General features: G+C 35.6%; 1 protein-coding gene across 1 annotated transcript in view; it reads right to left on the bottom strand.

The window, feature by feature from the left end:
* LOC130049427 (receptor-type tyrosine-protein phosphatase alpha-like) overlaps positions 1–15,525 on the bottom strand; it is a 63,329-nt gene that overhangs the window by 13,660 nt on the left and 34,144 nt on the right. The window contains exons 10-12 of the mRNA XM_056146973.1: positions 1,913–2,025; positions 1,595–1,671; positions 294–577 (exon numbers count right to left, since the gene is read on the bottom strand). Coding sequence (XP_056002948.1) covers positions 294–577; positions 1,595–1,671; positions 1,913–2,025 — 474 coding nt within the window. The remainder of the gene's footprint in view (positions 1–293; positions 578–1,594; positions 1,672–1,912; positions 2,026–15,525) is intronic.

The following is a 15,525-nucleotide window of genomic DNA, read 5'->3' as shown; positions in this document are numbered from 1 at the left end:
TTTTAAAATAACACGAGAGTATAAACGATAACGATTCACGCGATAACGCCTCATGAATAATGCTGACATAAAGCGTTACAGTTCATGCTGTTATGTTTACAGAACTTACATGAAGGGGCGTGTCAGTACATGTTAACAGTATGTCCTCAATTAAAGAAAATGGTAGACCAATGAACTTTAAAAGAACATCCTCAAATCAATTATCCAAGTTATTTCATTTGACATACAACGTCATTCCTTGTACGTACAGTTCAGTCTTCACGTGTTTTCTTGATCTGATCACCATAACTTACAGCATATTCTCTTTTAAATCCATCCTCTTCATCTTTCTTTTTTTCGGCAATAACGCTCTCTAGCTGACTGACGGGAACATCGGCAATGGTTTCTTCATTTATGTACAGATCACCATAGGGATTCTCTACGCCTTCGTCATCTGTGTCGTAATCAGCCTTGGTTTCGTATTTCTTCGCGTTTGTGACAGGAGTTGATTTCCTTTCCGGTTTTGAGATGAGCTTATCTTTTGGATCCAGATTCTCGTAGATGTTGGTGAAAGTTTGACCTACTTTGTCGTTGTTCTCTACAGAAAATATAATCATTGCTAATTTGAGAAACGGTGCATAGCATTTATAACTCTACGTCTGATCAGAGTCACACATTAACAGATTTACGGTAATACTTTCATTCAGGCAAATCTCTGTATATCGTTTATAAGGCAGTTGCAATTCATCTTCCCGTGGGAACCCGGGTTAGAATAGTTCCTCAGTACCCCTACTCTGCCGTAAGAGGCGATTAAATGGGGCGGTCCTTCGGATGAGACCGCAAAAACAGAGGACCCGTGTCACAGCAGGTGTGGCACGATAAAGATCCCTCCCGGCTCAAAGATAAATTGATTGATTGATTGATGTTTCCCCCACACTCAACAATTTTTCTGTTAACTGGTGGCGCCCAGTTTTTAGTGGTGGAGAAGAGAACCCAGATACAATGTACCTGGGAAGAGACCATCTATCTTCCAAAAGTAAACTGGGAAACTTTCTCACTTACCGGCGCAAGAGGGATTTGAACTTGCGCCGACCAGATGAGAGGCCGTGTGATTTAGAGCGCGATGATCTAACCACTCGGCCACGAAATGTTAAATTGAAGGCCACAACAAGACATGTTTCCTCTCACGTAGAAGTTTTTTGATAAATTCTGCTTCATATGAATATAAAAACAGGTCAGGTAACAAATGAGCACAATTCGTGCCCATGGGAATTCCGAGAGACTGTTGGAAGACCTGATCACCAAAGACCACGAAGGTATTGTCAAATAGGAACTCTTGCATATTTTTATTTCATATTCAGAATACGTAAGAATGAAACTATTTAATTCTTTGATCACTTCTGGTTTAAAAAACACAGGAGGGTAGATGATACGCACTTTTGTTTTGATATGTCTAATGCGGGATTTTAACATTCCTCTTATACTTTTAATCCATTCTGACAATGTATCAATTTCTTCATTTTCATATTCAGCCCATCGTCTGGCATAATCGTCTACAGAATTCATAATAGAGATGAAGTTCGGTCGCCATATTATAAACGAAACATTTTCTTACGATATAAATTTTCCGCTGTTTCCGTTCGAGGTCTCGCTTGAGGAGGTGGATCAGTTCTTGGTTTGGTCGATCTCATTCTAAAAATATCATAAATATATGAAATTATATGAAACATTTATTAGCATATGAAGGATTTGCACTGTTTATCAAAATTCGATATCTGTAAATATCTGTGATAAAATCCAATAAACATGTTGAGTAATTTAATTCATATTCCAGAAAGGATCGCAGTAAACAGATATTTATGCGGGATTGATCTATTGTTTTGTTAGGGGAGTGTCTTTGTGTTTATAAACAGAAGAAGTATAACAAGTTTACCTTCTGAACACGACAAGAACTACGACAACAACGAGGCAAAGAATGACAGCCGCCGCGACTCCACCTATAATCGGAGCGATGTCGAAGGAATTTTCATCTTCTTGTTTCTGAACCTGCAAAAAACAAACCCAAAGGATATGGGCGTAGAATGCATATCTGTCAATAGCTTGACATAGATACTGAAAATTGAGTGTTCGGATCTCTTTAATAGGAAGTTTGAGAAAACAATTAACTGATTGTGCATACGTTTGAGTAATGTGTGGGACGATAAAGCCCGTAGCATAAACATTTTAACTGTAAGTCTGAACGGAAGACTCAGGATCTGAAAGCTGAATTCATGCATTGTTGTATTGTCATTATTTACAAATAGTGTACGAATACGCAAATTACACAGTATTATTCAGTATGTAATATTCAGATAATAGTACTCAGCGGGATATGTGTACGGGTTTAACCGAAAACTGGAACATAACTAGATCATGAAACGGACGGCTTTAAAAGTGAAAGGTGAATGTCTTTTGGATAGAACGTTCGAAAGAAAGAAGACGTTGATATGATAATGAGCCTCCACTGCTAAATTGCTCTAAGAGCCAATCATATGTTTAAGGTGTTCTATACGCCATCTTTTTTAACGTCCTCTCCACAGCTAAAGTAACACACATTTAAACATCTGCATGTCGTCATTGTCGTTCATTGATGTAAAGCTAAATATAGCCAAAAACAGCGTGACAAAAAAGTGGAGTCAAATTCGTCTAAGGATAAGAGCTATACATGAGGTAGATAATCCTTAATTTTGAAATGAATTTCTAAACTTTATAACAGCAATTAAATATACATCCGTATTTTCAAGCTAGTAACGAAGTACTTAGCTACTGGGTTGTAGAGACCCTCGGGGACTAACAGTCCACCAGCAGAGGCCTCAACCCAGGGGTCATAATGTAAAACTTATACAGTACCAATTTTGATGCACCAGATGCGCATTTCGACAAATAATGTCTCGTCAGTGATGCTCAACCGAAATGTTTGAAATCCGAAATAACAATGAAATTTTAGACCTATTATAGCCAAAAACAGCGTGCCAAAAAGGTGGAGTCAAATTCGTCTAAGGATAAGAGCTATGCATGAGGGAGATAATCCTTAATTTTGAAATGAATTTCTAAATTTTATACTAGTAATTAAATATACATCCGTGTTTTCAACCTAGTAACGAAGTACTTAGCTACTGGACTGTAGTGACCCTCGGGGACTAACAGTCCACCAGCAGAGGCCTCAACCCAGGGGTCATAATGTAAAACTTATACAGTACCAATTTTGATGCACCAGATACGCATTTCGACAAATAATGTCTCGTCAGTGATGCTCAACCGAAATGTTTGAAATCCGAAATAACAATGACATTTTAGACCTATTATAGCCAAAAACAGCGTGCCAAAAAAGTAGAGTCAAATTCGTCTAAGGATAAGAGCTATGCATGAGGGAGATAATCCTTAATTATGTTCCCCAAACAAAGTTTGGGAACATATTGTTTTTACTCTGTTTCTTATTATGTTCCCCAAACAAAGTTTGGGAACATATTGTTTTTACTCTGTTTCTTATTATGTTCCCCAAAACAAAGTTTGGGAACATATTGTTTTTACTCTGTTTCTTATTATTATGTTCCCCAAACAAAGTTTGGGAACATATTGTTTTTACTCTGTTTCTTATTATTATTATTATTCTTTTTCTCCGGTACTTTTTTGTCCGGTAGTGTTCTCAGAAACTACAAAAGGGATCGATATGAAACTTTCCAGGATAATAGTATAGCGTTTGTAGATGTGCATAGTGATAGTCATTTTGTTTGCACGTGCATGCACGCGCGCTCACGTGCATTGCAATTTTGGTACAAAAAATGGAAAATCAGAATATTGAAGGAAGCGATATAAAACCTAAATAGGATGATAGTATATCATTTGTACATATGAAAAATAATAGTTATTTTGCCAGCACGCGCACGCATGCGCGTGCACGCGCATTACAAAATTTGTACGCTAACTTTGGAATCAGTCTAACTTTTTTGTTGTTCATTGAAATGGCTTGAAATTCATATCATAGGTAGATACTGAGACCCTTAACTGATTTACATGGTCAAAATTACCAATTTGCACGCGCATGCACGTGCGCTTCATTTTGATTGGATAATGCTAAAACGTTTGTAACTATCTTATTTATGAAGCGAATGAGATGATATTCACAGCATATGTAGACAATATGTGTATCTATATGTTGGTGTAACAAAAAATGCCAACGCACACGCGCATGCGCGTGCAACGTTTTTTAAATGTTCAATTTTTAAAGGACGATAACGTTTTTGTTTTTCATCAAATTCTATTGATATTAATGGTTTAGATGTGTCTTGGTACTCCTTACAAATTGCTGTGGTTAGAATTACTGCTCAGCACGTGCATGCACGTGTGCTGAATTCTGATTGGACGATTTTAAAATCGCTATAACTTCCTTATATTTGATGGAAACGTTATGAAATTCACACTGTGGGTATATGATACAAATGCCTGTTGAACGACATCAACCAAAATTCGGAATCATACACGTGTGCGCGTGTATGCGCGTGCAACGCTTTCTTTCATTTTTTGGTACTGAAATGACTATATTGAACGTACTACATGTAATTAAAGGCTAAAATAAAATGATTTTTTGCTATAGATTCACAAGAACATCACTTTTTAATTGGGGGAGGTTTGGGGAACATGTGTAACGGTCCCCGTTACAATTAGAACTAGTTATTAGGGTCTTCCGTCTTCAGCGGAAGACCTTTCTATTATTCTATTGTTGATTTTTCACTTTTCTTATTATTATTAAGGTCTTCCGTCTCCTGCGGAAGACCTTACTATTATTGTTCGCGTTCTTCTTCTTCTTCATTATTATTATTATTATTATTTTCCTTGGTAGTACACGCGTTTTTCTCAGCCATTTCTCGATCGATTTTCACGAAATTTTCAGGAAAGATGTCTTTTGGTGATGAGACTTTGCTTGCAAAATTTCGTGCTTGACGTCACTTCCGGTCAGGAGTTATCTCTCTTTTAGTGACTTTTTGAAGGACCTTGTTGTCCACACATCTCCTCCGTTAGTTTTGAAGCTAGAGTCTTGAAATTTCTAAACAAAATAGAGTAAACATTTTAGAAGATTTGTGGGGGATTCGATTTTACCGGAGGCGATTTGCCTAAACGCTCGCCTGGACCTGAAAAAATGGATGCCAAAATTTTTCGCCGATTTCGGCGATTTTTGACCTTTGATCTCCAATATCTTTTTTCTTGCAAATATTTTGTTAAGACATGTAGAACAAAAGTTGTGCACATTTACGAGATCTAGAAGGGCTCAAAGTCTAGATCAAATATCTCAAAAATCGTTAATATTTTGGTATAAGTTAAAGAACAAAAAATGCTCATCTCAACAATCCAAATCTATTCATATAAAAATTTAGGTCATATGTTACGTAATAAGGGATTTTAAGGGCCAAAACCATAATTTTTTTACCCCTTGTATCTCGAAAACGACAAATATTTTGAAAAGCAATAAAGAACAAAAGTTGTTCAGAATGATGATCTGAACAATATGCATATTTCGTTTTTACCCTATGTGGCCCCGTTAGGGAGCTACAGTTTGGCCCCTAAAAATTACTTCTAGAAATAACTCGAGAACGGTAAAGAATTTCTAAATACTTGTTGAACAAAAAATGTTTGAAATGTCATGACCTTTCTTACGATATCAAGCAAAAGGAACTGACCCTTTAAATTAGGGGCCCAGAAGGGTCCAAAGGTTTATGAGAATATCTCAGAAACTATTAATATTTTGTAATAAGTCATTGAAGCGGAAATGTTCATCTAAACGAGCTTGTTCTTATCAAATCAAAAAGTAGGTCATATGTTACGTAATAAGGGATTTTAAGGGCCAAAATCATAAATAATTGACGCCTCATATCTTGAAAACGACAAATATTTTGAAAAGCATTATTGAACAAAAGTTGTTCAGAATGATAATCTAAACAATATGTACATTTCGTTTATTCCCTATGTGGCCCCGTTAGGGAGCTACAGTTTGGCCCCTAAATATTTCTTGTAGAGATAACTCGAGAACGGTAAAGAATTTCTAAATACTTGTTGAGCAAAAAATGTTTAAAATGACAAGGCCTTTCTTACGATATCAAGCAAAACGGGCTGGCCCTTTAAATTAGGGGTTCAGAAGGGTCCAAATGTTTTTGAGAATATCTCAGAAACTATTAATATTTTATAATAAGTTGTAGAAGCGGAAATGTTCATCTCAACGAGCTTGATCTTATCAAATCAAAAAGTAGGTCATATGTTACGTAATTAGAGATTTTAAGGGCCAAAATCGTAAATATTTGACGCCTCATATCTTTAAAACGACATATTTTTGGAAAAGCATTATTGAACAAAAGTTGTTCAATGTGTCATAACCTATCGATCAATATCAAAAAATGGGTCTGTGGGCCTCATGGCTCGCCTGTAGAGTCGATTTTTGTCGATATCAGTCGATTTCAAAAACTTGTAACTGGTAAATATTTTGTAAGGACATATTGAACAAAAGTTGTTCAGTTTATCGAGATCTATCGATTGATATCAAGAAATAGGCCTATGGTCCTAATGGGTCGCCTGTAGAGTCGATTTTTTGTCGATATCGGTCGATCTCAATAACTTTTTACAGGTAAATATTTTGTAAAGACATATAGAACTAAAGTTGTTGAGTCTATAGAGGGCTAACAAATGACATCAAGAAATAGGCCCGCGGGCCTTATGGCTCGCCTGGAGAGTCGAATTTCAAACGAATTTCACCGCAACTTTGCTTCAGAAGCTTATGATATGAAAAATTGATTATATCTAAAGTGTCTTAAAGTCGGAAACTAAATTGGTACTCATTTGTCTTTTCTTTTTTTTTTTTAACTCCGAGTGCATCAACAAATCGGACGGAAGACCTACTCGTTGCTCGCAACGAGATCGTGTCTAGTTATTATTTTTTTTTTCCCTTTCGTCTCCGAGACCGTTGGATGGATTTTCCTGAAACTTTCACAGATTATAGAGAAGGATGGTACCTCGAGGCATTTTTTTCATTTTTTCAAAATTCACTTCCGGTCGCAAGATATGTCCAATTTCCGTCTTTTTACAAGACATCTTGTCCAGCGTTTTTCTCAGAAACGGTAAAAGATAGAGTCACCAAATTTTCAGAGTTAATAGATCTCACTTTTTAGGCGTGCAGTAGGGGGTTAAGAATGTCGGCCGTCACTTCCGGTCGTCACCGGAAGTGATTAAAGGAAACCTGAATTTCAAACTTTTTTCTTTCAAATTGAAACCTATTTCGGTTTACTATATCTCGTTTTAATTCTCAAAAAATGTTGACCCCACCGGAAGTTGAATCTCCAACTTCCGGTTAGATCAAAGAAAGCCTATTCATTCTCTCATTTTTCAGTGCCATTAATCTCGGTCATGAAACTAGTTAATGAGTTGAGTTTTACATATATTATAGTCACTATAAATGTCTAGAGAAACGTCAAATATTTTTGTAAAATTTACTTCCGGTCGGCAAATACGGCTTATTAGCTGTTTTCGTTGTCAATCGTTTTTCTCAGAAACGGTAAAAGATAGAGTCACCAAATTTTCAGAGTTAAAAGATTTCACTTTGTAGGCGTGCAGTAGGGGGTTAAGAATGTCGGCCGTCACTTCCGGTCGTCACCGGAAGTGACTAATGAATCATAAATTTCAAACATTTTTCTTTCAAATTGAAACCTATATCGGTTTACTAGGTCTCGTTCTAATTCTTAAAAAATGTTGACCCCACCGGAAGTTGAATCTCCAACTTCCGGTTATATCAAAGAAATACTATTCATTCTCTTATTTTTCAGTGCCATAAATCTCGGTCATAAAACAAGTTAAGGATTTGAATTTTACATATATTATAGACACTATAAATGACTAAAGAAAATTTAAATATTTTTGTAAAATTCACTTCCGGTCGTGAGATATGGGGTGGACATATTCAAACCTTGTTTTTTCAGTTTCTCAATAATGAATATAGATAGACGCTTGAAACTTGTAGAGTTGATCAACTGACATTAGTCCATTGTACACATACATTCAATTTTTTCGTCCGTCACTTCCGGTCTATACCGGAAGTATTTGAAAAAATATCGATTTTCCAATTTCTTCGAATGATTTCTCAGAGATGGCTGGATATATTTTCTTGAAAATTTCAGGAATAATATCTTATGAAATGACCTTGCTATAATTATTTTTGTTTTTACAAAATTCACTTCCGGTCGGAAAATATGGCCGATTTTCTGTTTCTCAAAAGGAATTTTGTCCAGCATTTTTCTTGGAAAAGGTAAAATATAGGTTCATCAAACATTCAGGGATGATCAATCTCCGTTTGTAGGCGTGCAGTAGGGGGTCGACCGTCACTTCCTGTTGTCACCGGAAGTGATGGAAAGAATCGCAAATTTCAAACTTTTTCCTTTAAATTGAAACCTATACTAGTTTATTAAGTCTCTTTCAAAGTGTCAAAAGAATATTGACTCTGTCGGTAGTCAAAACTACTACTTCCGGTTTCTTGATAAAATACCTTTTTACTTTTCGTCTCTTTGTCCCCATAAATCTCGCTTATATTTGAAGTCTTTCATATGATTTTGACATGTCTTAATAAAAGTATCAACTTCTAAAGTTTTGATAATTTTGTTTTTCAAAATTGACTTCCGGTCGGTAGTAACCTACTACTTTTTCTTTCTTAGGTTTACTTCTTTTTAAAAAAAACTCTTTCAGATAGAGACGTGAAATTTTCAGGGAATATAGACAGTAAAGAGTCGCTGTCATTTACAAGAAAACACATCTGAATAGTACTTCCGGTCGTCACCGGAAGTTACGAGAAAGGAGTAAAAAATTCGATAATATATTTCTCATTCATTGTTAAGGCACATTTTCTGATATATTTAAATGGTTTTCGTAGGAACAGAAAGCTCTTTACCGGAAGTGGTCTAACGGAAGACCTACTCATTACTAGTAATGAGTGTCTAGTTAAGGTCTTCCGTCTCCTGCGGAAGACCTTACTATTATTGTTCGCGTTCTTCTTCTTCATTATTAAGGTCTTCCGTCTCCTGCGGAAGACCTTACTATTATTGTTCGCGTTCTTCTTCTTCATTATTATTATTATTTTTATTATTATTATTATTATTTCCCTTGGTAGTACACGCGTTTTTCTCAGCCATTTCTCGATCGATTTTCACGAAATTTTCAGGAAAGATGTCCTTTGGTGACGAGACTTTGCTTGCAAAATTTCGTGCTTGACGTCACTTCCGGTCAGGAGTTATCTCTCTTTTAGTGACTTTTTGAAGGGCCTTGTTGTCCACACATCTCCTCCGTTAGTTTTGAAGCTAGAGTCTTGAAATTTCTACACAAGATAGAGTAAACATTTTAGAAGATTTGTGGGGGATTCGATTTTACCGGAGGCGATTTGCCTAAACGCTCGCCTGGACCTGAAAAAATGGATGCCAAAATTTTTCGCCGATTTCGGCGATTTTTGACCTTTGATCTCCAATATCTTTTTTCTTGCAAATATTTTGTTAAGACATGTCGAACAAAAGTTGTGCACATTTACGAGATCTTTTCGAAAATAGCAAGATTTAGGGGCTAGCCCCTTAAATTAGGGATCTAGAAGGGCTCAAAGTCTAGATCAAATATCTCAAAAATCGTTAATATTTTGGTATAAGTCAAAGAACAAAAAATGTTCATCTCAACTATCCAAATCTATTCAGATAAAAATTTAGGTCATATGTTACGTAATAAGGGATTTTAAGGGCCAAAACCATAAATTCTTTACCCCTTGTATCTCGAAAAGGACAAATATTTTGAAAAGCAATAAAGAACAAAAGTTGTTCAGAATGATGATCTGAACAATATGCATATTTCGTTTTTACCCTATGTGGCCCCGTTAGGGAGCTACAGTTTGGCCCCTAAAAATTACTTCTAGAAATAACTCGAGAACGGTAAAGAATTTCTAAATACTTGTTGAACAAAAAATGTTTGAAATGTCATGACCTTTCTTACGATATCAAGCAAAAGGAACTGACCCTTTAAATTAGGGGCCCAGAAGGGTCCAAAGGTTTATGAGAATATCTCAGAAACTATTAATATTTTGTAATAAGTCATTGAAGCGGAAATGTTCATCTAAACGAGCTTGTTCTTATCAAATCAAAAAGTAGGTCATATGTTACGTAATAAGGGATTTTAAGGGCCAAAATCATAAATAATTGACGCCTCATATCTTGAAAACGACAAATATTTTGAAAAGCATTATTGAACAAAAGTTGTTCAGAATGATAATCTAAACAATATGTACATTTCGTTTATTCCCTATGTGGCCCCGTTAGGGAGCTACAGTTTGGCCCCTAAATATTTCTTGTAGAGATAACTCGAGAACGGTAAAGAATTTCTAAATACTTGTTGAGCAAAAAATGTTTAAAATGACAAGGCCTTTCTTACGATATCAAGCAAAACGGGCTGGCCCTTTAAATTAGGGGTTCAGAAGGGTCCAAATGTTTTTGAGAATATCTCAGAAACTATTAATATTTTATAATAAGTTGTAGAAGCGGAAATGTTCATCTCAACGAGCTTGATCTTATCAAATCAAAAAGTAGGTCATATGTTACGTAATTAGAGATTTTAAGGGCCAAAATCGTAAATATTTGACGCCTCATATCTTTAAAACGACATATTTTTGGAAAAGCATTATTGAACAAAAGTTGTTCAATGTGTCATAACCTATCGATCAATATCAAAAAATGGGTCTGTGGGCCTCATGGCTCGCCTGTAGAGTCGATTTTTGTCGATATCAGTCGATTTCAAAAACTTGTAACTGGTAAATATTTTGTAAGGACATATTGAACAAAAGTTGTTCAGTTTATCGAGATCTATCGATTGATATCAAGAAATAGGTCTATGGTCCTAATGGCTCGCCTGTAGAGTCGATTTTTTGTCGATATCGGTCGATCTCAATAACTTTTTACAGGTAAATATTTTGTAAAGACATATAGAACTAAAGTTGTTGAGTCTATAGAAGGCTAACAAATGACATCAAGAAATAGGCCCGCGGGCCTTATGGCTCGCCTGGAGAGTCGAATTTCAAACGAATTTCACCGCAACTTTGCTTCAGAAGCTTATGATATGAAACATTGATTATATCTAAAGTGTCTTAAAGTCGGAAACTAAATTGGGACTCATTTGTCTTTTTTTTTTTTTTTTTAACTCCGAGTGCATCAACAAATCGGACGGAAGACCTACTCGTTGCTCGCAACGAGATCGTGTCTAGTTATTATTATTATTCTTTTTTTTTCTCCTTACCGATTTTTGTGCAGAAGATTTCTCGGAGATGGATGGATCAATTTGCTTCAAATTTTCAGGATTGATGCGTTGCCATTTGAAGTTTGTACCGCCGTTTCAATTTTTGAAAAATCACTTCCGGTTGGAAGTTATCCCCCTTTTATCGATTTTCAGATGACCATTTTGTCCAGACAAAAACTCAAAAACGATAAAAGCTAGAGTGCTGAAATTTTCAGTGATGTTAGACGACATGTTGTAGTTGTGCACCTGGGTTTTAAAAATTTCCGGAAGTGCCTAGTATGGAAGCTCGGTAGGGGTCGAAAATGGAGTTTAAAAAAGTGTCTCATTTTTCTCCACGTTTTAAATCATAACTTTTTACTCGTAAATATTTTGCTTAGACATATATAACAAAAGTTGTACAGTTTATTGAGATCTTTCGTGTCATATCAAGAAATGGGCCCATAGGCCTCATGGCTCGCCTGAACCATTGAGTTTCTGTTACAATGATTAACTTTTTTCTCACGAAACTTTTGATAAGACATGTAGAATAAAAGTTGTTCAGGTTTGCAAGATCTATCTAATGATATCAAAAAATAGGCCTCAGGGCGTCATGGCTCGCCTGAACAGTCGAATTTGTATCACAATTAATAACATTAATAACTTTTTTCTCGAGAAACTTTTGACAAGACATGTTGAACAAAAGTTGTTCAGTTTCGCAAGGGTTAACTAACGATGTTAATAAATAGGCCTGCGGGTCTCATGGCTCACCTGAACAGTTGGGTTATTGTTGCAATCTATAACATTTTTGTCAAGAAACTTTTAATAAGACATCTTGAACAAAAGTTGTTCAGTTTTGCAAGATCTTTCGAACAACATCATGAAAAAGGCCAACGGGCCTCATGGCTCGCCTGAACAGTTTGATCAGTGTCACAATTACTAACTTTTTTCTCGAGAATCTTTTGATAAGACATGTAGAACAAAAGTTGTTCAGTTTTGCAAGATCTTTCAAACGATATCAAGAAAAAGGCCCACGGGCCTTATGACTCGCCTTAACAGTGATAAATGTCGCATAACGTTATACTCGTAAATATTTTGTTTAGACATATATAACAAAAGTTGTACAGTTTATTGAGATCTTTCGTGCCGTATCAAGAAATGGGCCCATGGGCCTCAAGGATCGCCTGAACCATTGAGTTTCTGTTACAATGATTAACTTTTTCCTCACGAAACTCTGATAAAACATGCAGAATAAAAGTTGTTCAGTTTTGCAAGATCTATCTAATGATATCAAAAAATAGGCCTACGGGCGTCATGGCTCGCCTGAACAGTCGAATTTGTATCACAATTAATAACATTAATAACTTTTTTCTCGAGAAACTTTTGATAAGATATGTAGAACAAAAGTTGTTCAGATTCGCAAGCGTTACTAACGATGTTAAAAATAAGGCCTGCGGGTCTCATGGCTCACCTGAACAGTTGGGTTATTGTTGTAATCTATAACATTTTAGTCAAGAAACTTTTAATGAGACATCTAGAGCAAAAGTTGTTCAGTTTTGCAAGATGTTTCAAACAACATCATGAAAAAGGCGAACAGGCCTCATGGCTCGCCTGAAGAGTTTGATTAGTGTCACAATCAATAGCTTTTTTCTGGAGAAACTTTTGATAAAACATGTAGACCAAAAGTTCTTCAGGTTTGCAAGATCTTTCAAACGATATCAAGAAGGCCCACGGGCCTTATGACTCGCCTTAACAGTCTGATAAATGTCGCAATCAATAACTTTTTTCTTAAGAAAATTTCCATAGGACATGTAGAAAAAAATTTGTTCAGTTTTGCGAGATATATCTAGAATGATATATAAAAAAATAGGCCTCCGGGCGGCATGACTCGCCTGATCAGTCGAATCTGTATCGCAGTAAATAAGATTATTAACTTTTTTCTCGAAAAAAAGCTGACCCCTTTAATTAGTTGCCGAGAGGTAGAGAGAGTCTTTAATTTATAACATTTAAATGATCAATATTTGTAAAACATTACCAAAGCTAAATTGTACGTCTAGACAATATATTTGTATCATTATTTATGAACGAAAATGTCAGTCAAATTCTTATCTAATCACATCTAAATTTGGACGGAAGACCCACTCGTTGCTCGCAACGAGATCGAATCTAGTTATTATTATTTTTTTTCCCCTTTCGTCTCCGAGACCGTTGGATGGATTTTCCTGAAACTTTCACAGGTTATAGGGAACGATGGTACCTCGAGGCATTTTTTTCATTTTTTTAAAATTCACTTCCGTTCGTCAGATACGTCCGATTTTCCGGTTTTTGAAAGAAACTTTGTCCGGGGGTAAACTTGAAAACCAATAAAGATAATCGAATGAAACTTTCAGGGATGATAGATCTGTCTTCTCTATGGTGCACGCACGTAATATTTTTTGTCGCCGTCACTTCCGGTCGTCACCGGAAGTGATCAAATAAATCATCAATTTCAAACTTTTTTCTTTCAAATTGAAACCTACTTTGGTTTACTATATCTCGTTCTAATTCTCAAAAAATGTTGACCCCACCGGAAGTTGAATCTCCAACTTCCGGTTATATCAAAGAAAGACTATTCATTCTCTCATTTTTCAGTGCCATAAATCTCGGTGATGAAACTAGTTAATGAGTTGAATTTTACATATATTATAGTCACTATAAATGTCTAAAGTAACGTCAAATATTTTTGTAAAATTCACTTCCGGTCGGCAAATACGGCTTATGAGCTGTTTTCGTTGTCAATCGTTTTTCTCAGAAACGGTAAAAGATAGAGTCACCAAAATTTCAGAGTTAATAGATCTCACTTTGTAGGCGTGCAGTAGGGGGGTAAGAATGTCGGCCGTCACTTCCTGTCGTCACCGGAAGTGATTAATCATAAATTTCAAACTTTTTTCTTTCAAATTGAAACCTATATTGGTTTATTAGGTCTCGTTTTAATTCTCAAAAACTATTGACCCCACCGGAAGTTGAATCTCCAACTTCCGGTTATATGAAAGAAAAACTATTAATTCTCTCATTTTTAAGTGCCATAAACCTTGGTCATAAAACAAGTTAATGATTTGAATTTTACATATGTTATAGACATTATAAATGTCTAGTGTAAATTTAAATATTTTTGTAAAATTAACTTCCGGTCGTGAGATATGGGGTGGACATATTCAAACCTTGTTTTTTCAGTTTCTCAATAATGAATATAGATAGACGCTTGAAACTTGTAGAGTTGATCAACTAACATTAGTCCATTGTGCACATACATTCAAGTTTTTCGTCCGTCACTTCCGGTCTATACCGGAAGTATTTGAAAAATGTCGATTTTCCGATTTCTTCGAGTGATTTCTCAGAGATGGTGGATAGATTTTCTTGAAATTTTCAGGAATAATGTCTTATGAAAGGACCTTCCTATAACTATTTTTGTTTTTACAAAATTCACTTCCGGTCGGAAAATATGGGCCATTTTCTGTTTCTCAAAAGGAATTTTGTCCAGCACTTTTCTTGGAAAAGGTATAATATAGGTTCATCAATTATTCAGGAATTATAAATCTCCGTTTGCAGTCGTGCAGTAGAGGGTTGAACATGTCGACCGTCACTTCCTGTTGTCACCGGAAGTGATTGAAAGAATCGCAAATTTCAAACTTTTTCTTCTAAATTGAAACCTATACTAGTTTATTAAGTCTCTTTGAAAGTGTCAAAAGAATATTGACTCCGTTGGTAGTCAAAACAACTACTTCCGGTTTCTTGATAAAATACCTTTTTACTTTTCATCTCTTTGTCACCATAAATCTCGCGTATATTTGAAGTCTTTCATATGATTTTCACATGTCATAATAAAAGTATCAACTTCTAGAGTTTGGATCATTTTGTTTTGCAAAATTGACTTCCGGTCGATAGTAACCTACTACTTTTTCTTTCTTTAGTCTACTTCTTTTTGTTGAGAACTCTTTCAGATAGAGACGTGAAATTTTCAGGGAATATAGACAGTAAAGAGTCGCTGTCATTTATAGGAAAACGCATCATAAAAGTACTTCCGGTCATCACCGGAAGTTACGAGAAATGAGTAAAAAATTCGATAATACATTTCTCATTCATTGTTAAGGCACATTTTCTGATATATTTAAATGGTTTTCGTAGGAACAGAAAGCTCTTTACCGGAAGTGATCTAACGGAAGACCTACTCATTACTAGTTATTATTATTATTATTCTTT

This window comes from Ostrea edulis, chromosome 8 (genome assembly GCF_947568905.1).
Source record: "Ostrea edulis chromosome 8, xbOstEdul1.1, whole genome shotgun sequence".
NCBI classification, from domain to species: Eukaryota; Metazoa; Mollusca; class Bivalvia; order Ostreida; family Ostreidae; genus Ostrea; species Ostrea edulis.
Note: the sequence above shows the minus strand (reverse complement) of the source record. Positions and strands in the feature narration are given on the sequence as shown.